General features: G+C 38.1%; 1 protein-coding gene across 6 annotated transcripts in view; it reads right to left on the reverse strand.

Moving 5' to 3' along the window:
• Positions 1 to 24,488, reverse strand: part of RUNX1T1 (RUNX1 partner transcriptional co-repressor 1) — a 111,538-nt gene that overhangs the window by 587 nt on the left and 86,463 nt on the right. For all 6 annotated transcript variants that reach the window (XM_014890738.2, XM_014890735.2, XM_014890734.2 and 3 more), the window contains 5 exons: positions 24,342 to 24,427; positions 23,512 to 23,713; positions 15,043 to 15,111; positions 9,018 to 9,208; positions 1 to 135 (listed from right to left, as the gene is read on the reverse strand). The exon at positions 1 to 135 is cut by the window's left edge and continues 587 nt beyond it. In XM_014890738.2, coding sequence (XP_014746224.1) covers positions 1 to 135; positions 9,018 to 9,208; positions 15,043 to 15,111; positions 23,512 to 23,713; positions 24,342 to 24,427 — 683 coding nt within the window. The remainder of the gene's footprint in view (positions 136 to 9,017; positions 9,209 to 15,042; positions 15,112 to 23,511; positions 23,714 to 24,341; positions 24,428 to 24,488) is intronic.

Below are 24,488 nucleotides of genomic sequence, written 5' to 3' on the forward strand. Positions count from 1 at the left end.
CTGGGCTTGGAGGGTCTGTCCACAGATGTGATGGTGCTTCTCCCAGTCCTTGTGCTGGCAAAATGAGCCACAGTATCGTGCTGTGTTGCAACCACTGCAGGTTTCACTAGCTTTCCGGCCACAGTTCCAGCAACTCTAGAAGCAAAATAGGAGGGAGATGGGAGAAATTAGCTAGTGTCCTAAATTTTACAGCAAAACCAGCCAGCAGGGAACTGCTGGTCAACCCTCTGCCTAAGGACAACTGAGCAATCAGTAGGTGCTACCTTGGGTACCTGAACCTGTTCCACAGGAGCTCAAATCACCTGGAGGACTCTGTCTCAGAAGCTGGGCAAGAACAGAAGTAGCTCTTTGCTAGTACTAATGGTGCAAACTCCAAGTATGCCCCACATCCAGCAACCAGCAGCATGCTGACTAATAGAAAGTTTCAGTAAAACTTCTGCTAGCTCCTCTTACAAATTTATTAAAACGAATAATGAAACATGCACACACAAAAAAGTGCTTCTCCAGAAGTGGAGAGGGACTAACGCAAGACAAAAAAGGGAAAAAATTACTTAACACACAGGTAAAACTTGCTGACCTAGGCGAACTTGCTACCCTAGGAAAACCTAATTTTTAATCATCTGAGTAATACCATTTGACTCAGTGGCACTTCTGGCAGTGAACAGTTAAGCTAGAGTCTAAATCTTTGGCAGGATGAGGAAGCCAAAGCAGAATATGTGTGCTATTCATTTTAACACATTCTATAGCTCTGCCAGCTGGATGCTGGAACACAGCCAATCCTTAAGTGATATTCCTCAACGACTTTAAAAATAATATCCCAATTCCAGAATAAAACAAAGACCTAAATCCAAAATAGTATTTTAAGGAAATTAGGCCTTTAATCAGCATCAAGTGACTTTATAAAATATTCCTGTGTTAGTTCCATATTCCCTCTTTTTGCTGGTTTTAGTTGTTTTGGAGGGTTGGTTGCTTTTTTTTGCATAGGCAAATGCTGGCAAATGGAGTAAGTGACTGTCCTGTGCCCAATTGTTCTTTGAGATTGAAATCAAAGGTACATGGCATTCTCAATTCATACTGATTAAACACATAGACTAAACCAGGTAATTACAGATACATGTGTTGTGGACTTTTTTTTTTTTAATTCATAAAATTGTTCCCATCTTTAAAAACACTTAAAAAAAATGGTGGAATTACCAACACACAGAAACAGATGTTTCTGGTAGTTAAATGTCAGGAATTCAGACTCCTTGTCTGAACCAGGCATCACCTGGTTTTGATTCAGTAGTCATTGTTTCAGGTTCATTTGCTCTCACTCTGTCCAGTGCTGGAAAGGTAAATCCACCTTTGGAAATTAATATCTCCTATTTGCAAACACTTTTCTTTAAACAACCTTTTATCTCCACAATGAAAAATAACTGTAAATAATTTAGACCACTGTACATGAACATGTACACACATAGACATATTTATGCATACACCAAAATGACCTGACAGTTTTGCATTAGCATTTTGTATTAGCATTTCATCCTAACCAGAAAGATAACTAAATGTGATGTACCTGGATTCTCCTTCTTTTGCTATAATAATATTTCCTTATTTATTTATTTTATTTTATATGTATCTAAATTTTATTTATTTTATATTCTTTAGTACATATTCTATTTCTATAATGCAATATTTCTTTATTTCTTTCATACTAAGGAAAATTTCATTTTCAGCTTCATGCTTGCTTGTATTGTGATCAGTACACATGGTGTAATTCTGGTCCAGTTGTACTTGCACAGTTTCCACTTATTGCCATGCCTGCTGACCTCCTAGCTATTTGCTTCCAGCTAAATGGCTAGTCTTGGGTTTGGTCCATATTTCCCTTTATTCCCTCATCTGAAAACAAATGCATGTGTACAAATATGCTGAAGCCAGCCAGCAACTGCCCAGGTGCAGGAATTCCTCCCCTGTGCAGATGTTTGCACCACTGTAGTTCATGCTTTAATTGTGTGGGAATTACTATGAATGTGTTAAAATTATTCAAGTATCTGCTTAGCAAATATAAGCCAGCATCTGAAGAATCTTCACTTTGCTTCCCTTTTTGAGGAGCACATAGAGATCTGACTCCAGATGTGACCAGAGTCACCACAGATATTTCAGCATCTTACCACATAATCTGTACTGATGTCAGGAAACAGTAGTTTAATTCTAACAGTATTGGTTCAACTTATTAAAATAGACATCAGTTAACTATCAGACTGTACAGAACATGAAAAGTGATACATAGGTGCAAGATTTTAATGAAGTGGTGAAGTACTAAGCTGGCTCCTTACATGACTACTTAATGTGTCCTACATTGTTTGGTATGTGATTTTGTTCATTGGACATATTATTTCTAATTTAACAGGTCATTACAGCTTTAGTGTAATTGTGGGAATAAAACCACATAAAATACAAGAAGTTCAAAATAAACTTTACAGTTCACATTTATGCAGCAACTAATTGCATTAAAAATTACTACAGTGCAAATTAACATAAACAAGCACACACATCACAGGGACCTTGTACTGAGACAGCAGCTGGATTTGACGTGCAGAACTCCCTGTCCCACACAGTCCTAACCATTGTGACCATTCATTGCTCCTTCCCATGTGCAAAAAAAGAGCAGCAAAGATCAGGCTCGGGCACCACAAGCTTTGGAAACAAATGCTTTCTGTTCACAGTGCTGGCTGATAGCCCCAAATTCTACCAAAGAAAAGCCAGGCTTGAGACGCCAGCTAATAGCCTGGGCTGTGTTTCATATGCCCCTGTTGCTCATGTATTTCCAGCAGATACAGCTATCACAGACAAAGCTTGATCTCACCATGGGATTGAACATAGGGTATCTTCCTTCCTGGGATGCTCTAGCAGGCACCAGCAAAATGGAGCACCTTCACTGAGGTGTGTACAGAGCACCTTGGACAACAAATGGCCACAGTGTCATGCTGGTGATGAGATGGCAATCTTCATACAAGGGCATATGACCACAACTATGGACTGCCTTACACTTGATTTATCACTATCTCCTATTGCTGGCAAGATCCAGCTGGGAGCCCTATCAAGGTTAGATGATGCACTTCAAATACAGAAAATCAAGCAAGACAAACAAGACCTTGAAAGAACCTGAAGAAAGGCAGCCAGATAAATCAGAAGTCAGACAAACACAAGCTGTGAGAAGAGACTGAATGAACTCAGACTCTTAAATATGAGATGGTAGCCTAAAAGGGGCAGTAGCACCCAAACATCACTGCAGTGAATGTCTACACCCATCTCTAAATGGATAAGCAGAAGTAATGGGATCAAAATTCTGTTAAAAATAGGAGCAAATTGCTTGGAGGTGTTGGACAATCCCCATCACTAAAGCATAGGAAAAGCAGGGGGAATGGTACATCTAGAGTTGATCATGGATTGGGAAAGGGAGAAGCCAATTTCTCAAAGCCTCTGATGGTCTATATATTCTGTTTAGGTAGTGACACTACACTGCACTTCCAGCTTATGTCTATAGAGTTCCAGATGTAGCTAAAACTACGAGAAGGACTGGATTGCAGTTTAACTCTGTGTTGATTTGCGTGTGAAACAGTGAGGTTATACAAAAAGCTAGATTCTCAGACTATTTAATTCAATTTAAGTTCACTACCTTGGAAATCGATTAATTCAATGAAATTGAGCTAAATTACACCAGATGGGAATCTCACTCCGAATTTATGCCACTGATCATATTTCATCCTCCTCTTTCAACTGACAAGGAACATCAGTCTCAGGTCAGAGCCTTATCTTAGGTCAAACTCTCAGTTCTCATGCACTTAAGCTTCCATCTTCAAACATTCCTGTTTGCCCTCATGAAAATGCTTAAAAACAAAAGCTCTCAATTTCTGTGGTCTCCAATACCAAAATATATACATGTCAGTAATTTTGCCCATCCTGTTGCTTTCATCTCTGAAATATTCAACCAGAACTGAGTATTTGCTTTCCTCTGACACTCCAACTGAGACTTCGTATAGAGCTTTCTTAAATTAAAAAACGAACAAACCCTTGTTCTGTCATCTATCTGGATTTCCCCAGTTTACCATGGAAGGAAGCATGGCTGGTAGCAGGAACTCAGATTTTTCCCAGTTCTGCAATGCCCATGACATTCAAAACTACCACTGCTAACCACAAGAAAAGGAACATCTAGAAATCACTGAAACTACAGGGGCATAAATGAGAACTACACGAGCTGCGGAATATCAGTGTAAAAACCCAGCAATCCAGCAAACTTGTTTATGAGAATTTTATCCATGACTGATTAGAAAGGGAAATAAATTGGTACTTTGGAAACTCCCACACTGTGTCAAAATGACATTCAAACTTCTAAATGTTTCTAGTAAAGTTACACCTATCACTGAACATTACAGGCTTGTCCAAGCTGCTGTTTATTGAGTGAAATACATGAACTTTCATACAAGTCAGTGAGAGTAGCTAAATCCTGCAAACAGAAGTGCAGAGCAGCCCACAGAAGAGCCATGCAAGCTGGCGAGCCAGGCTTAGCATCTGGGGCAGTGCCAATGCTCACATCACATCTGGACTGATCCTGTGCAGAACACATGGCTCTGGTGCCTCTGTACTTACTACCTACCACTGCAGGGGATGATGTGCTACTTTCCAAGAGATACTCTGCCAAAAAAATTAAACATTAGCTGACATAAGTATTAAATTTAATACCAGCATGAAAACTAGGCTTGCCTGAATCACACCATCTGATGCTCAGAGTCAGGTTTACTAACACGGTCCTGGTCTCAATGGATCGGTCAGCAAAGATTGAACCCAGCTGTCTTCAAAATGTCAGGTGTGATATGCACATACAACATGAACTGCTGCAATATAAACAAGCCCTAACATAACACATCTCCTAAAAGCAGAGTTGGACCAGTTACACACTTGTTTTATCTGAGCAGATGTCAGCATCTGCTTTAAGTAGAGAGAACTGAAACATTTGTGTTCCTTCCCTGTCACCAGCCCCCAGTCTACTCAAAACTGAGGGAGAATACTGAGTGTCAGATTTTTCAGTGGCACTTTATACCAAACCAGAAAGACAGATGTTTTGATGATCCCACTCCCCCTTATAATCTGGGCAGTCAGTCTCTTTGCTAAACTGTTCCCCCTTGCTATTAAAATTGATTTGCAAAGCAGCACATTGCAGCCAAAGCGAGCACAGCAGTCATTACAGAGTAGGCTGCTCACACATGTTTCTGTACTTAGCCAAGCCAACTACTGATGAATGGGTCATCTTTTGTCAAGCAACTGTAAGAAACTGGTAAAGAAATAATTTGTTGCTCAGAACAGCCATGCTGACAGGTAGGCCTTCTCCTGGTCCTTTTGCTTTTACAGCAGCAACCTGCTCAGTTAGCTGGTTCTCAACCAATGTCAGTAACAGAGAAGCGTGAACATTAGCTGGTCAGTTGCAATGCCTTATGTGAAGAAACAATGAAAACCCTTAGAAAGTAAATACTCAGACACTGAAGCAGTGGGAGTGCTAGTTAAACCATGCTGAACAACTCTAAGATAAGTAAAGAACAATAGTTCAACAAAGGATCAAGTCAGAGTCAGAAATTCTACCTATGCTATGTAATGTGGTCATTCTCAAAACCTTGCAAACCACTTCTTAAAGGTCAAGATGCTTCTGAATGTTGCACCTCCCCTATTAGTCTTCCTTACTGTCTTGTGCTCCCTTAATTTTGGAATTTTTATCTGGTCATCTTAATAAGCCAAGTTTCACTTTTTTTTCTTGAAGACAATCTTGCACTCGGGGATCCTACTTTTTCTGGGTTAAAGCAGAACAGAATACCAAAAAAAAAATCAAACAAAACCAGAAGAAAAAAACCAACTCAACACAGAAATCAGCAACACCAAAATAAATATAAAAAATCTGATCTGCTTTTCTTTGTGAGATCTCTGAAAGGTCTTGGATTAGGAGGCTGCATTATAATAATCACAAAAATCCTGAGCCTTGATACTAGTTATCACTTTGAGAACTGGAGGAGGCTGCAATAAAAACCATACCACAAAATTGTCACACCAGAACAGCTTCAGGAAGCCTCAGCTATGTCCAGGCTGCATTTTACTGAATAATAAATGAAGGGAGAAACCTTGCCAATAGACAGGGAGTGGCCATATCAGTTGAAAATTTTATCTGATACATTACAAATCTGGCATCAAATTCTCATCTCCATTCATAGTTTCAACAGCCAAAAGAAATAATGACACCCATGAGAGAAATACTGTCTGTCAGGAACTGCATGGAGGTTGTATAGCAGCCTGTAGTGAGCTTTCTTGCATGCCTTGGTGCAATGTCCCAGCAAGGATAAGGAATGAGGAGGAATTCCCCCTGGACCTGCAAGACTTCAGGGGCTGCACTGTAATAGTCTCAGATTTGAAACTGGAAATATTCTAGCTCTAGAAATTTTACTCTGGTGCCTTAAGTGCACAGGAATCTGTGTTGCTGTAAGTGTTTGCCTGAAAGCTGTAAACGGAGACAAGTTTATGTAGACTTACAACCTAGACAAATGAGGAGCAATGTCCATAGAGAGATCCAAGAGAAAATTAACACCAAAACAAATGTGGAGTTTTATTCCTCAAACCTGAAAAACACAGTCTCATCTCTGAAGAAACACTTTTCAAACACTGGCAAACTGATCTCCTGTCCCTAAACATGAAGGGAAATTCCAGTCCATTCTTACGAAGTCAGCCAAGAAGGAAACCAAACCAGCCTGAGTTACCAGGTAACTGTGAGAAGCATTACCCTAAGTGTTTGGAGTTTGTCATAATTAGAAGCCGAAAAGAAACTACTTATAAATAGATGCATCTAACTCAAACAAGTATTGCCATCATCTCCCTTCACAGTTAATCAATCATCTGTAAACACAAACTGTCAAACTTGATTTCTCTCTGATGGCTTACTAAAACTTGTGCCTCAGAACAGCCACCCTGCTGACCACAGGGGTGAAAGTTGCAGGATCACGACACTAGACCTCATTTCTAGGTCCAGGAGGCTTGTAACCTCTCTGAGGACACACAGCCCTGAGAACATCTATAACCTTATCAGCCACATTTCATTAGAATGCAATTAATAGAATTGTTTGCCTAAAGTCCTGTTCCCAAGAAGTGAAAAACCTTATAATCAGTTCTGCTGCTGAAGAAGTAAAGATGTTGTTACATGGCTTTTTTCTAGAGCTTTAACTGCTCAGATGTTAATCACAGCACACAAACTCTCCACACATTCCTTTGGATACACATTTGCTTGTGGAAAAATGGGCTATAAGTACTGGCATGTAAGTACTTCCTCTGTCCTGCTCATGCTGTTATCAGTTCACTAAATAGATTTAATTTGCTGTTTCCTCCAGAGGTATTTACCTTTGGAATTTTGGTTTTAACAATAGGAGTCTCTTGTATGTATACACACACAAAATGACAGCTCTTTAATGATGCTCTGTCAGAAAAATGCCCTTTCTACCAACAGTGCAGGAAAATGTCCCTGAGTATCTTAGATATAAAAGGCCAATAAATTGAATTTATGTCTCATTTAATCTACAATGGAACAGTTAGTACTTAGAGGGTACATATACTTCCCCTAGTCCCTTTCTTCCTGAGAAACTTTCAGATGCTGAAAATCAATTCCTTTTGTCTCCTTGTTATTCATCTGCTACATATTAAGGAGAAACTCTGGGCACTCAGTGATCCCACAATCGTCTTTCATCTCCAGAGAAGCCTGGTATGAATTAAAAACTTACGCTCCCTCAAATTACAGATGCATACTGCAGCATGCCACTGACTTATGTGCTAGTGATTTCTGCCAGTGTTCTCAGCATGCTGCAGGTAGCTCATCTGCATCTCTCAAATTAAGTAACTCTTCTACAACACTGCCTATCCAGTCCATGCAAAGTGTTTAGACATGAGCACATACAAATGTATGTCTCCATGTAACAGGGACTGTCACCTATTCTTTTACCCAACTCCCTGCTGTTTAGAAGTTATTTTTAAAAGTGGGTTTACTACAGGCAAGATGTTAGTATACAAACAATAAATACTTCATTAAGGTAATGCTCTTTCATTTCAGTGGTCTTAAGAAATGCAGATTATACACACAAATAACTTCTACCTTACAAAATTAATTTTCTTGTCATGTCTGTTTTAGAGGGCAGTTTTAACTTAGGACTTTTTTTTTTTAAAACAAGCATAAAATTTAATTGCTATCTAGGCTGATGCAGCACTGGTCAAACACACACTGTTCTTTCACTCCCAGCTTCCACACAGTCATGGTGTCAGATGTCCTGTATCATAACAATTCAAGGTTTCCATGCTCAGGTCTGAAAGTACATCAAGGCTTAACATATTTATTCTTGTTTTACTCTTTGATCTCTCAGTCTATTTTTTCTCCTACCAAATGCTCTTTGCCCACTACTCAACTCTGAAATATTCCCTGCAGCCAAAGTGATACACTCAAAATAAGGAAACACTTGCAAATTTACATTCACACTTTTTCCTACAGGAACCAACATCTTTTGCTAATTGCTTCTACATCCAACACTTTCCCCAGACAAGTTTTTAGCCACCTTGCTCTACAATCTCTTTCATGAATAATTTCTTTGTTTAAATTAAATTTCAGTGTCAAATGTTTTTCACTGAGCATCTTTTCATCTATTCAGTATGGTAGTTTGAAGATCTTTTAAATGAAGCTACTGAAAAGTCAAATTAGAACGTAAAATGTAACCCTGAGCAGCAGTTAAAAGGCGAGAAAAAAGCTCAAGTTCACTAGCTATTTTGGGCTCGGATTACAACATAGCCAAGAGAATTTGGAACTCGGTGTATGCCTGAAATCACACATCCCAAAGCAGCTGTGCAAAGAGTTACTAGTGGGCTCTGACGCCCTGTGTCACACAGCCTATAGCCAGCTCAGACACACCTACGCTTCGCAGCCACAGGTGACACAGGTGACACTGGCCCAGCAAGGCCCTTACCTCACTTGAATCCTCCTGCTGATTGATGACAGCCAGGGCATCCTCCGCCGCCTGGCGCTTGGCTTCGGCAACAGTGCGCTCCATCTTGGCCCTCTCGGAAGTGATCATGTCGTGAGCCTTCCGCTCGGCCTCCGACACGGCCTTCTGCAGCTCGGCCATGGCCTGCCGCTTCACTTCATTGACAGCTTCCTCTGCAAAGCAGGGGGAAATGGCATCAGCACAGCCCACCCGACACGGCTCCCTGGGACTCGCGCTTCGCTACTCTTGATAGTACATGGAAATCACTCCCAGTTATAACGACAGCCTTCCTTCCCAGTAGGACGCAGAGGAACCTGGCTCCTCAGGAATCCTCAAGAAGCACTGAGGTGCTTCTTCTCCATCATCAAAGTCTCTACCACTAGTTATGATTCCTGCTATTTTGATTCTCAGTCAGTACATCTTTAGGTATGATCATTTCAGATCTCTGGTCCATTTTATTTGCAATCTTTTTGAACGCTGAAAAATTAGTTTTGCTGCACAGCAGATATATGTATGTACTTGACAATAATTCTTATTTAAGACACATTACAGACTTTTTAAAAAGGGTATTTTTAAGCTTAGGGAAGTTAAGAAAGGATTTATGGTCTTTAACAAATATTTTCACATATGTAAACAAATAAGCATATGAAGTTAAAAAAACCTCAAGAGTTTGCTTCAAAATTTTAAATCACTGGTCTAATATCTTTTTTTGGACACATTGTTTTATGATAAAGAATTAAAATTTGCTTATGAACATTCATTTGACCTCTTGATTTGTCCTTCCAAGTCCATGTTTATGCTTGAAGACTTGACTTTCTAGCTCTTCTGAGCTCTTCATCACACCCTGCCCAGCAAGACTTTGGAGCACAATTAACACTGAGCAGGAGCACCCCAGTTCATTAAACTCAAACTTTTATGCTTCCTGTAAAACAACTATGGTAGTATGAGTCCTTTCTTTGGTATACACTAGTGTCGTATCTTTTATTCCAGAAAACATGGATTGTCTCAAATTAGTTATTTGGCTTTTGATGAAGGAAGAGTGCAAAGATTTTACTAATGAACAGTCTTTTAATTGACAATTAAAACAAGTAATTTCTTTTTTTTTTTTAATTAACTGCTCTAATTAACAAGGAAACCATCCTCCCCCTGAATTAGTTTATCTAATTTTCATCTTTATTCAAAGCAAAATGACAATGATTAATTGAAAATTTAATAAGCGGTAATTATTAACTTGGCAAACCTAGTACCAATTAACACTCTATTAAAACTAATTATGACATGTTTCATTCAAGTGTTTGCACTTAATTGTTTCATGCACTTAAAACCCACCTTAATTAAATGTTCTGTTTAATTAAAGCCACAGATTTCTATTAAAAATGTTTTACTGTAGATTAAAATCTAAGTACTAGAACGGTGTTATGTGTTTGAGTTTTAGTCCACGTATTTAGCCCATGTACTTGTGTGCACGAACATGAAGACACAACTCTGATGTAAAGATACTCAGTCACTCTCCTGAGTTACATCTAATAGCTCTACATGTGTTACTTAAAAAATAAGGTCTACATGAAGTCTCCATTGTCAGTTATTAAGCAAATTACAATAAAGACTTAACTTTAAGCCACGTAGTGACTAAAACTGAATTAAAATCAAAGAAGAGCTCTCTTGAGGAGTATGTGTGCATGTTATACGTGTGCATATCTGCAAGAGATGTTTCAACTAAAGTTTTCAAGGGGGTGGGGAGGGATTTAGAGATAAAACTTATGCCTTATTTTTATGAGGCTGAAAATATGCCCTTATATTACCCTACCATAAATGTTGTTTAGGGGAAAGCCTCAGGAGAGGAAAAAATCATACCCTTCAACCATACAGCCAAGGCTTAATTTACTTTGAATATTCAAGGTGAATTAAAATTCAATCTAAGTGGCAATACAGGACAATAATTTTTGCTTACGATCAAAGCCACAGCTACTCTAATTGTATATGCAAATAAGGCAATTTATATTTAAATTATGCATTCCTATTCTAGTCCCACAGGCACACACAGATCAGCAAAGGGAATTGGTAGGACATTTGCAAGGTGCTTGAATATTTATTACCAACTGTAACCATTCACTGATCACGAGAAAAGAACTATACACAGGCAAACATACAGATGCAATTTTATTACCATTTTCAGAAAAATGAGTCAACTTAAACACAGGCGTTGCATGTCTGTGAACTGCAGTTACTGACAAAGTAGATTTCTTTATGAAAATCTGTATTCTTGCTGATATTTGCTACTAATAGAAATGATCTTTGTATGACATGATGCACTTTGTTGTATTATATAAATTTAGTTTTACAGTTAGGTGTTTGCAGTGGTTAGAAATGCCAGTTTTTTATATTAAACAGAAGCAAAATGCTCCAACATTTTTACATGGACTTTTAACTGTAGTTTTTCATCCCAGATAATGTACTTTTTTTTCAGTCCAAATATAGAAATTGAAAATTATATCTTCTACATTGCATAAGTTGTTTGCAATGCTTCTAAGAGCATGAGATACCTGAAAGTTCTTATGAAGCCATATGCCTGACTAATACTTTTTGGCTGGCTTAAACTTAAGACTGGATTTTAATATTTCCATTAACTTTGGTGACAGAATTTGTGTTGTGCTATCCTAAGCGTGAAAATAAGTAAGTTAAAATATGTTGGGTCATAATGCACCATCATTATTTCAGTATATAACAAACTCATGAACACCTAAATAACCAGACAAAATTTTGTATAATTGATCCTCTTCATAGCTTCTCAAACTAAATACTACTGATGTTTTATAGAAATAGAATGCAAGCTTCATAGTTTAAGATATGTTTGTGATATGGGTGATGGCGAAGGAGATTTTTATTTGTCTTGACAATGCTGAGCTATGAAGACCAAAAATGATACCAGCACCCTTCCTTTCCCTGTGCTCCCAGAGAAAGGAAGAGTGATTAGATTTGAGTATGAGAAAGCAGAAATCTGGACGTTTTTAAAGACAAGTATCTAAGATGCATGTACCTGCATCCTCTGCCTTCCCAGCAATGCTAAGTATTCTTGGCACAAATTCACTGTCATTTTAGGAACGCAACTGAAATCTTCCTTCACTTTGAGCAGCATTAATACATGAGAGAAGATCCAGGAAGCAAACAGCTTGAGTGGAATAGGTATTACCCAGCATGGTCTGAAGTACTTGGAGAAGACTTAAGAGAGGTACTTATCTTTCACCCAAAATGATGATTCATCAGCCAGCTCCTTGTCACCTTCCTCACATCATCGGCACATTTGTCCACATGATGAGAAAAGAAAGGTGGGCAGATGTGCGGTCCTGTGCCACCACAACATTTTAGATCATCTCACTCTCAGACTGACCCTGGCAAGGGTGGCCATTGGAAGTTGATGAGAAAGAGTTATCTTAGAATCATATTCCAAAATGCATCATCTGTCTCAGGACTACTCTGAACAATATGCAGGACCCTTAATTGTCTTTTTAATGGTCATTTCATTCCTCTTCTGTAACTCCAGAGCTTTCAGCTGGACTGCCATGGATATTGGGCCTGGCTAAGTGACAGGGACAGCTGGAAGACAGGTACTACATGACATAGAAGAAACTATTGCAGCAGCCCACAATGGGCCTGCGACCCTCTCTGTATGTAATAAAGGGAAGTATGTACTCCCAGAGAGCAAGTCATCCAACCTGTGATCTGAGTGATCCTCATTACCGGCCTCCCTCCCTCCCTCTTGACTACTGAGGAACATCAAGAACTTGTCTTGGACTCTTCATCCCCATATCCGTAATTCAGTGAGGAGAATCAGGGCACTGATGACTGCTTTCTACTGGTGTATGAAACTGAAGTGGGCTTCGATGGCTTTAACTCATGAGATACTGCATAATATGTCTTTGCTCAGCAATCACAAAAGCACATGCCTAACTTGGTATATTTCAAGAACTAAACTGGAGTCTGACAATCTCCAAAAGCTTAAAGTGTATCCCTTCTCCACATGCTTTTGAGTTTGCTTATTAGCTGTTTTTATGCCATATTCTTTCAGTGTAATGGATTTAGCATTCCAAATAGAATTTCATACTAGATTCAGCTCTCTGCACATTGGTCTTTACAGACATTTGACACATGAAGAGATCCACACTGAACCAAAAGAAAAAACCTATGAGGGATTTGTGGTCTTCTTGACTGGGAGCTGGTCCCCAACCAGGAAACTATGGAGCATCTCAAATGGCATCAGAGGCCTATTCTCACAGAGCTGAATTGTACCTTTACTGCCTTCATCATGAAGAACCATGATTTATGAAAGCAGTATGCTTTCTGATGTTTGACTAGACTTAGATACAGATATGCATCCTGCAGAGTCACACTTCTTTTATTCTCCAATTCACCAGCAAGATCACTTGATTTAAACCCACACCACCCTGAAAATAAGAGACTGGAAATGGCACCAAAGGAAAAGCTTTGTTTCAAAGGAACTGATGACACAGATGTTCACAAGATGACGTCACAGGTCCTGTACACTACACTATTTGTGAATATATGCAGTGTGAATGCACATCCAATTTCATAACTCAAGCCAAAAGCTTCAACTAACTTGTGTTAATTATGAAGAAACTTTTTTCTTTCATTGTATTGAATCCATGAGTCATAAATAACCGGATGCCAAATGACATCAAACCCTAGATTTTGCAAGAGGACTAAGTTTTTTTAAATTCAACAGAATAATGCTTTCTCTTAGTGACATTTCCTGGGATTGCATATTTTTTTTGTATTTTTTTTCATTTAAAATGTAAACATAAATATGGGAATATGGAAATATTCTTGAGCACCGAGTTACAAAGCTACATTTTCCTTGGACAAAACCAAGAACATGTACACTGTTCTACTATTTTTCACAGAAAATGCAATGGCTCTAAAAACATTAACATACTGACAAATGTAGACTTTATACGATAAACCCACATTACACACAAACACAAACTTCTTGTCTGATGCACCAAGATAACAGCATGACATTTTTAGATGTATGCTGTGTATCTAGTTTAAAATACACTGCAAAAAACAAGCATTTAAAGGAGATTTGATCAGAAAGCATCAACACTGCTGCATATTTGCCATTTAATCATTAACTTCTGCTCAGACAGCTGCTGCAGACTTCATGGTTATACAGGTGTTCAAAAGCAGGGGGGCGTGTTTGGGTGTATAAATAGCTCCTCAACTATCTCCATGGAGTTCAAGAGCTGCCTCCTGGCCCCTCTGAAAACAAGGAAGCTCTGATGTCAGTGTCAAAAGAGCAAAGGTTTAGCTGCAGCACCAGAGTGAGATCCCTGCCAGGGAACTCCTGTGCTCAGGCAGAGTTTCAGTGTTAAGAAAACTTTGCACAACCACAGTGTCTGCCCAGGGTGCTTTCCAGGCACAGGCAGATGCTGTCAATGCCCTGCAAACAGCCCGAGCAGCTGCAGAGATGTGAACTTGCTGACTTCATTGCACACTCTGCAGGTTTATGAGCACAGGCTTCACTGGGGGCTGACAGGCACAAAATCTTTTTTAAATTAAGAATGGTTACTTTGCATAGTTGAAGTCTTTTTTTTAACAGGTGTACTTGGGTTTCTTCCCCTCCTTTGGGAATTCTTACCTTAACTAGGTAAGAACCCTGAAGCTTAAATAAAACCACCCACACTACCCTCTTTTTTTTTAATTGCTAACAGACAAACTTTTAACATATCAAGTTTCAGCCTGAAACCATTAGATGCCCTGAAAATAGGGGTCCATATTGGAAGTACTGATATTCCCCTAACTATAGCAGCAGATGCTTCTATTATAAAATTATTTAATGTCCCGATCAGTTCCAGTTTAAGATTATTAAACAAAATTTCTTCTTGTTACTAGTAAGCCCTTCCCCCGCCTCCCAATTCCTCACATCAGTGCATTAACAACTGCACACAGCTGCCAGATGACTAAGCTGGTGTTTTTAAACAGTTCTTACCAGCTTTCTTCCAGATCTCCTCTGGCACGTATCCAGATGCAGGCCTGTGAAGGAATTCCCGATGAGATTCTGCAGAAGGAGGGGGTGAAGAGGGAAAAAGAAAGAGCATCATAAGCAATGCTGGCTTCTTGAGAACAAGGCTTAGAGAAAAGTACCTTTTCTCTTTAATTATAGCTCAGACAAGGAAATCAAGTGAAGCTTTTCTCTCCTCAAAACAAAACGGATGCCATGGCTATAGCTCATGAATGTCACATAGACCAGATCAATGCTTATGACTTGGATGTCTCATCTTAAGCCAAGTTAAGATGCTCGTTTTATTTTTATTTTATAGTGTTTTGAGTCAATTCTGTATGACGGTATCCACACTTTTAAGGGAGGCTTTGTGAGACAAACTGAGGGAGTGACATGCTTTGTCCTTTCTCATTGTACTTGTGAAAAGGAAAAAAGAAAGAGGGCAACAGTGCAAGTTTGGCACTTCTGCTCTGTGCAAAACAGAGTACTGATAAGTGCAGATAAAAGTCAAGATGCCATTCCAGTGATCAAATAAGTTGTCCACAGAAAAGCAAAGGGGTGTTTCTCTAAGTTCACAGCTATGCTTTCCTATATCTGAGCCCATGTTGGCAATTGTAGCTGCAAGAGTTTGAAAAACAGAACCTTTAACTTTAGGTTAAGCCCCTAAATACATGCTGCCAAACAGCCTCACTGGAGCTGAAGCTCATAATTCACCCACATATTTCAATCACATTTTGACAGCTCTTTCCCATTCTCCTCTTTTTTTTAAAAAAAAAGGTTTAACCTTTAGCCTGGGCATAAGAGCTCTGAAATCAGCAAGATCTCTTCCACAGGGACTTCAAAGACCTAAGATCAGACAATACCAAAAGAAAATTCACTTTGGCCTGAAATTTAGCATACAGATCCTCAGCAGATGAAAACTGAAACTGCTCCCTTCAAATACAATTTAAAAATTTATTAACTATTATTCAAAGTAATAGAGGACAAAATGAAATAAACCCAACCAAACACATACAACTAAGTTCGCTGCCATGATTACTATTGCCAGTGTGTCAGAATTCAATTGCCTAAATAAAATAACTTGATTTGCTACATTACAGACAGGTTTGAATGTTTTTGGAGATTCTGCTAGAAATCAATTACCTGTTTGATGTCTATATATAACAAGAGTATATCTGCCATTCTTTGAATACTAATTTTGACTAAATATTTTCATTTTTCTATCTTAGGAGCTTTTATTCACTAACTAGGTCAAAGGTCAGTAATTTTAAGAAAAAGGTTGAAACATCAGGTTTTGCAAGTAATTTCTTATACCACTACATGTATCCATATAGTACTGTTTACATATAGTAGACCACATAAACTTAAATGCTTTTAAAAGATGAAAACAAAGCTAACAAAGGTAGAGATGACAGGCTTTTTCAACAGAGAGTAGGGAATCCCTATCCCTGTGCACTGTTTCACATATGTAGTTTCCAGCATGAGAATCTGCAGACAGTGACTGGGAGTATATCTTGCCATCTGACAGGCAGCTGAGTGGATTTACCCAGCTCTTCTGTTTGTCACTGAAGTATGGAACAACAATTTAAAATAGATTTTTGTCGGCAGACTTTCACACCTCTCAAGCACAAAATAATAAGACTCTGTGTGTGTGTGTAGATTTTGCAAAACAGCTATTTATATTGGTTTAATCAACTTGATAAAGGATTTCAGACCTGATACCAAAAGTGGGAAAATTCTCAGTTTGGCTTGGCTTGCAGGACTCTGGAGATGACAAATAGCCTTGTGTACAGTTTTCACCCCTTAAAGGCTTTTAGACTTACAGGCACAGTGCCAGTTCAGTTAGGGAGACAGAGGCAACAGCAGAAAATATTGTTTGACGGCTCAAGAAAAATCAAGTAAAAAACTTAAACCACTTTTATTTGCTCTTCATGGAATACCTGGAGGAAAAGACACAACCAGGCTCCAAATGTGGCAAAACAAGGGATTTGTTGCATTCATGTCTTTACTTTATATTGTTTTCCTGTCTGCTACTTAAGGTACCATCTAGTGCAAGGGGAGCATAACCTTGTTTTAAGTCTGTGGCTCTTAGTTTTGGGAGAAGCAAAAAAAAAAAAAAAAAAAAAACAAAAAAAACCAACACACAAAAAAACCCAAACAAACAAAAAAAAAAAAAAAAAGAAAAAGAAAAGAAAGAAAATGGACAGAGAGATGTGGAACTGATTTTTTAGTACACATGACTTTCCAAAAATGGAATTCAATGACATAAATGACCAGATTTCCAGCTAATTGTTAAAATTTCCAAAACATAAACATCAATCAAGCTCATATTCCAACCACAAATTATTTACATGAGGAATGAGATCCTCTGCAAGAAGACTTAAATCAAGAGCTTATGAGAGACTTTCCCATAGTTTGGAATGGTGCACAAAAAAGACAAGAAGCACTTATGAAGATAATAAAAACCATATTTTCCATGCCAAAAAAAAATTTTAGTAATATGGCTATTGTTTAGTCAGTGGTGATGAGCCCGTGAAAACAATCTTCTTGCTAAGGCTAAACTACAGGGAATGACCAGAGGATATAAATCTTACATATTAGTGTTGTTAAGGTAAGGAGTCCTTCAGCTTAAAAATCACAAAAATTGTTCATTAAAACAGAAACAGAAAAGATCTTAACTTGGACATCTAGCAAACTCAAACCAAGATTAACACAACTGAGTGAAGTCTCTAAAATACTAAATAGAAAAGCAATTGCAAAAAGCCATAATTAGGACAACACAGAATATTAAATAACTAACTGCAGCACCTAGAAGTCAAGGTAGATGCTGCCTGGAATGAAACGGATTGAAATCAGACAACATTAAGAGTAATGTGAAGTGACAAGGCCGATTATTCAGAAAAGGATATTGGAAAAGGCTTTACATGTCAGACATAATAATAAAGGTTTGTTAATGGTGAAAATGCAACAATACCATTATGCAGAACAGCAGTTTGTAAACTACTGAATTTACTTGACATTCATGGCAAAGCATGAAAGCTTAGTATAGTAAATTAGTGTTGGCAATTAGTCCAGTTCCTACCAAACCAAAGGAAAAAGACGAACAAGGAAAATAAAAAGCACATATATATGAGAATAATCTGTACTTGTCTGTAAGTGCTTAAATAAGATAAAAACAAAAGAGACTTTTGATATAAAAATTGTATTGGAGTTTGCTATTTTAATGTGAAATAAACTTGTGAAATAGTAAGAAAGTTGTTGGAGTGGGACAGAAGAATACACATTTAGAAAACACAGAAATTTGCATTGTTTTCAGCTCTCACATTCGAACAAAAAATTTTGGTGGCTTTAACAATAAAGAAAAAAACGTGCTGAAAGAGAGCAATGTGCAGGGACGTGGAGAGTTGTAAGAGCAGTTATAAATATGGATCTGCAAAGTGAAACTGAAATAAAAGGCTACGACTAAATAAATTATATGAACTCTCACGTGATAATTAGGCTCAAACCCAAGAAAACAGAATAGAAAGACTTAGAAGGAAAAGAAATGTTCAATAATCTCAAAAAGCCTAATTCATATTTGGAAGGAAGGAGAGAAGATAAGTTGGCAAAACAAAAGAATTGAGGGTTTTTTATCACTGGACAGTGACATGCAAGTCTATAACACAAAGTGCTAAGATATGGAGATGAACAGCTGATGTTTTGATGATCTTTTATAATTTACTGCATTTATATATACTGGCAGTGATAATATCCTACATGCCATACTGAATATTAAGGCTCAAAAATAATAAAAGCTAGATATAAGCAGTCCTGAACAAATTAAATATATATGGCTTTTTATGTATTTATGTGGTTTTCATATTTCATATGCAAGTTCTGCTTCATTCTATCCTATAATAAATGAAACGCCATTAGTGAGACACAGAAAACAAACAAACAAAAATTTCTCAGAGCAACAAATATAAAATATTCACTACCTTGTTTGTAAGAGTCAAGTTCAAAAGTGTGCCAGTTCCACATAATGAAATACAGAGATCTGAAGGATCTTCTTCCCAAGTCAACCTATCACAGTAATACTGAATGAGACTACCTTGCAAACCTGGTTGGGGGCAAGTGTTCCCAGTATTTTTAAATACATCTTTGTCCTTCTTTGCCCTCTAATACATTTTTGTGGCTATTGCAACACCGCTTGAAATTGTGTTAAAAATACAGTTGTTGTGTTCTCATTGTAAAAGTATAAGAAAAGCCACATAGGTTCTGTATTACTGAATCATCCTCAAGCAGAAGCCGCGTCAGAACTGAGCACTGAGAGCACACACATGCAATGTTTCTGCAGCTGGAGCCCTACCTAACAGCATGCAGTTCAGTAAGCCACAATCTAGCCTAAACCTCTCATGCAGTGAGTGGATTAAGAGCAATACTTAATATCATCAGTGATCAGTACCACAGAGGCTTTACATTCTAGAATTACAAGTTATAAATGTTACTGTGGTATTCACAGCATTACGGTTCGCTCATGTTGAGAATATCATGCATATCATAGCAATGCTGATTATCTGCAAATGGCAAAGGAACAGGTTTATAATCACAGAATGAACAGACATGTGTTGGCAGGAATGCTCTGGCTAACACTTGAAAGCATGACATTGAACAGCTTTAGGAAAAATAAAACGGGTCTGAAAGGGTTAACATTTGAAATGTATTAAGAAATGGCTAACCTATGTGTTTTTGACAAATTCATACACTTCTGAGAATCCTGGTTTCCTGAGGCAAATCCTGCAGGTATTAGCACTCTTCAGTTGGAGATTTCAAACTCTGTTTTGTAAGATTTCCATTCAGATAAATTCAACAGACACAAAATATCAACACTGCTGCAGACCTTCTGATGTGTGCCTGCTCCACTTATCTAGAGCCACAGCTGCACTCAGTATGGTTATAGATCTTGTTTATAACCCATGATGCTGAAGAACCCTCATCTTTAATTTATCCCACTGTGTGTATTTCAGTATACAGTGTCTGATATGGGTAATTATTCACTATTAGGATGAAAGTTGCAGTCCTGCTGCAGTATGTAGTACTGAAATACTTCAGCAGAAATGGAGGAGTTGGATGATGCATTATTCACTTCATAGACCATCACAGTTAATCAAGTGAATATATATAAAGTCTGAGTCATTTTTAGACTTTCATAAACATGTATTATTCAGACTGAAAAGAACAGACCCTCTTACCTTCAGCACATTCTTGGAGAATAATGGGAGCTTGTAACCTGTTGTAGCTGGCTAATGTGTATATTGGATTACATTGCATTAAAATGAATAATCAAGTATTTAATTTAATTTTTAATTAAAAATATCAACAGAAATATATTGATCAGATACTGCAAACTTCCAGGCACAACATGATTTACAGGGATATCAAATTAAAAGAAGCACAAAAAAATTTTTGGCAGGAAATAAAGGTCTACTGGTTCAAAATGACAACCACAATTCTCTTCAATTACTTTTCAACTCCAACCATCCAAACCAACTAACCAAAATTCTGATGTATTTTTCAACAAGACCTATTTATGAAGACTGTGGCATAATGTTTGTAACATGAAGCTATCACTTCAGTGATGATATTTGAATCATAAAGAAAAACAAACAAAGGCACAAATAATGTAGATATATGGCCCCCTTTTTTTTCCCCCTTTCCCTTGCTAGTGAAGATGACAAGATGGATTTAAAGGGTGGATTACCTTGTTGGAAAACAAACAAACAAACAAACAAACAACAAAAAAAGTACAAAGTTAAATCACTGACATTTAAAATCTCTGTAGCAAACTCCTCGGTATTTACATGCTGTGGTACTTTAATTAAAATATTGGAGGAATTTTTCAGTCCCTTTTTCCCCACTTCAAAACTAAAATAAAAAGCCCTAAAGCATCTCAAGGCTCACAGATACTGCTTTAGTTTTGTTATAGCTCTGAACGTTAAGGGTTTTCATTTTGTTAACTAGATTACTACCAGATTTGAGGAAATATGAGGATTAGCTCTCCATAGACTCCAAAGTAAGTATTTTCTCCCTGTCATGTCAGACATAAAAGCACTCCTTACCAATATTTACAACTGACATGGATGCTACATCACTGAAGCAATTCAGGTTTTATGTTTGTGAGTCTCAGAAGTATTTTTTCAACCAAATAACCAAAATGGATATGTTAAAATTGAATGGACTCACTCCAACCAGTTCATTTGTACCCACAGTACTGCAGAGTTGACTGATGTGTCCAATGCCAAAGGCTGCGCTGTATAATTATCTTTTAAGCCAGAAGACTTTGCTGTTTCCAAGAATTCATCTTGACAAATACACAAACAAACGCTAATATAGGGATCTAATGGTATGCTTAATCTTCATTTTATCTTATGTACCTGTTGTTGTGGTGATGACTAGTTTTCTTGGATTGTAATGTCATTGTGGACACACACATTTAGAGAGCTAGGGAATTACAGCTTGGAAATTCTTTTCAGGCCTGGATTTCTCCTGTCTCTCAGGTCCATTCCCAGGCTGACAAGCTGACTACAGCTTCAGTTAGGGAGGAAATCTCCCAGGGTGATAATATGGTGAAAAACAGAGTGGAATTCATAGTAAAGATTAACACCTGGTGTCTTTCCCATGGGATACATCCTGAGGTACTGTCCCGAGGATGTTTTTCCCAATTGTCCAATGAACTACTGTCCTGTCCTAGCTGCACATAACACACTTTAAATACGGGTTGTCTGTACAATAAAGTTGGCCTTTTTTCCCCAAAGAGGTCCGTGCGTGTTGCTGTCCTTTCTCTCTCTTTGCAGCGCAGTAACCACATATTATCTACAAAGTTTTGATGAATGTCATGAGTTCCAGTTTCCTCGGGGAAATACAAACACTCAAGTTTCATTTTTTTTACCTACTAACTACACAAGCCCCTTGGCCTGTCTCTTTTTGCATCACAGCTTTACCAGAGATATGAGCCACTACTTCTGATCTACTCACAAGTGTTCTTCCTGAAGTTGCAGATGTTTCAGATGCTGTATTTATGAGTCTTTGCATTACATTTAGCACTGTTCATACTAGCCATTACAATTACTTTCTGAGAAAGGCTCCTCTAGGGAGTAGACTTATTAGTAAACTATGGAAGCATTTCCATAACCCTCTCTTCCACTGATGGGAGCACATTTATAGAGCTATTGACTCAGGTAATTTGACACACTCATCCACAAAAAAGATTTGTTTGTTATCAAAAGGTACTAAATATTACAGTAATAACTCTAGAAATTTACCAAGAAAATGATGGAGATGGGATTACATTTGTTTTGCTGTTTTTCTATTTGCAATTAAATAAATTTTTGATTTAGTAAGTTATTCTTAAAGGCAAAAGGAAAACCCAGTTAAAATACAGTTGCAAAATAACACACATATGCAATTCTACTAATGAGCACAGCTTATGATGATTTTGAGGTTTTTTGGATACAGATAATTTTTTTTTAGACAATATGAGACAAACCAGCATAGTCTCCTATTGTCTTCAAAAGAGCAAGAGCAATAAAAAGGTATCACCAAGATGTTTCTTTACCATATCTGCCACAAAAGTGAGGAGATGGGGCAGAAAAAGGCCAAAATACTGGTAACTTACAGAAAGCCCCCAAAGAAAAAGCTTGTTTTTATAGAGCAGAGTCCTCTTAGAGTAGTTGTGCGAGGTACCATGTGAGAGTGACTGTGAAGGTCTGCAGGGGTGAGAGCCCAGCTGTTTGGTCTGGACCTTGTAAGGCAGCTTCAGCTCTTCCAGCTCAAGCTCTGCAGCTTGAGTCAAGGCCTGCACAGCTCCACAGAACTACACAACAAACAGTCCTCAGACATATCTGCACAAAGCAGCAGTGATGGACACAGACCTAGGATGACCGTGCATGCATGACTCTCAGCACCCCAATCTTGTTCCTTTCTTACACAGAAACTAAGTACACCTAAGAAGTGCCTATATGTTTCTAACTCCGTTTCCTTAGACAGACAACTTCCAAGTTAGGTCATTTGATTTAAGAAGGTGAAAGCCCTCTTTTTATTTTTTTTTTTTAAAGCCCTCAATTGCAAACAATGCAGGAGCACCTAGAGATTTTTTTAAACAATCAGGCAAGAGAAGAGTCAGAAGGGACAGAGAATCAGTGTACATCTCACTGCTCTGCCACCCCTACACACCAGTCTGTCCTCCCAGACTCTTCTGAATGGAAAACAAATTACCAAAATTATCATCACCCAAAAAGCCTCAAGCCATGCTACCCAGAAACGCCATTGTTTGGGCATGAGAGTTATAGTGAATTCAGTAGTCAGCAGAGAGGAATCATCACTATAACAGAAGAATCAGAATAATAAATGCAAACGTCATCTATCACTTAGCTGAGCTTAAAGAGAATCAGTACATGATTTTCAATGAGGATACTGTACCTAATGAAACTGGATCTGGATTCACTGGACTCTGCTGTCTGGAATGACTGCTGCTGCTGTTTCCACCTTTTTTTAAATCCTCCGCATCACTGTACCGCCGTATCCAGTAATTCAGCTCCTCACGGTCTGCTTCTTGACATCGCCGTAGGACAGTGAGAGATCGCCTGGTTTTTTCCACCATGTCCATTATACAGTTCAACAACTATTCACAGCAGTGGATGGAGCAAAGAAACAAAGAATTTTTTATTCACAGAGTGACACAATAATAAAGAAAACGTTAATGTACTGAATGCATGGGTTTTAATAACAAATGAGTCCCTCTCTGATAATCTCAACTACAGCTGAAAAATTCTAGACTTGTTTTAAGAATGGCAGTAACTTTCTTTTTAACTGCTGATCCTAAACTATACAGATACGGACTTACAGGAGAAAGAGCAAAGACAAGGACAAAACATAATGAACAGGCTGTAGCCTTACCACTAGTATTACATGGCACCACAGAGGACTCAAGATGTGGTCCAAAACTGATGCCTACAAATTTTACAAGAGCTAATAAATTCAGGAACAAATCCATGCCACAGATCCAGCGTTTATAGAGAAAGTCCATTCCTCTTTTGGCAGACTGTAATAATTAAGATAATGCAGGAGACACTTATCAGCAAGGCCTGGTATGAACTATCTAATGGGGACCATCAAGCCCTCTGATTTAATCAGCAAAGCTTTCAAAACTTGTCCTAGAATTCAGATAGGTTTTAAAATAAAAAATTTAAATTCCTATCTTAGACGCCTCTGTTCAGAAAATTATACATAAATTAATATATAGCCCTTACATGGTCAAGATGTTTCCACTCTTCTGCCCATTCTCTGTCTGTTAGCCTGTGATCAATCATTTCTTCTTGACGTGTGCCATGCAACCCTGTCAAAGAGACGCAAATTACATTTACAATGTTGGAAGTCCTCTATGGGGGAAAAAAAAA

This window comes from Sturnus vulgaris, chromosome 1 (genome assembly GCF_052056855.1).
Source record: "Sturnus vulgaris isolate bStuVul1 chromosome 1, bStuVul1.hap1, whole genome shotgun sequence".
Taxonomy (NCBI): Eukaryota; Metazoa; Chordata; class Aves; order Passeriformes; family Sturnidae; genus Sturnus; species Sturnus vulgaris.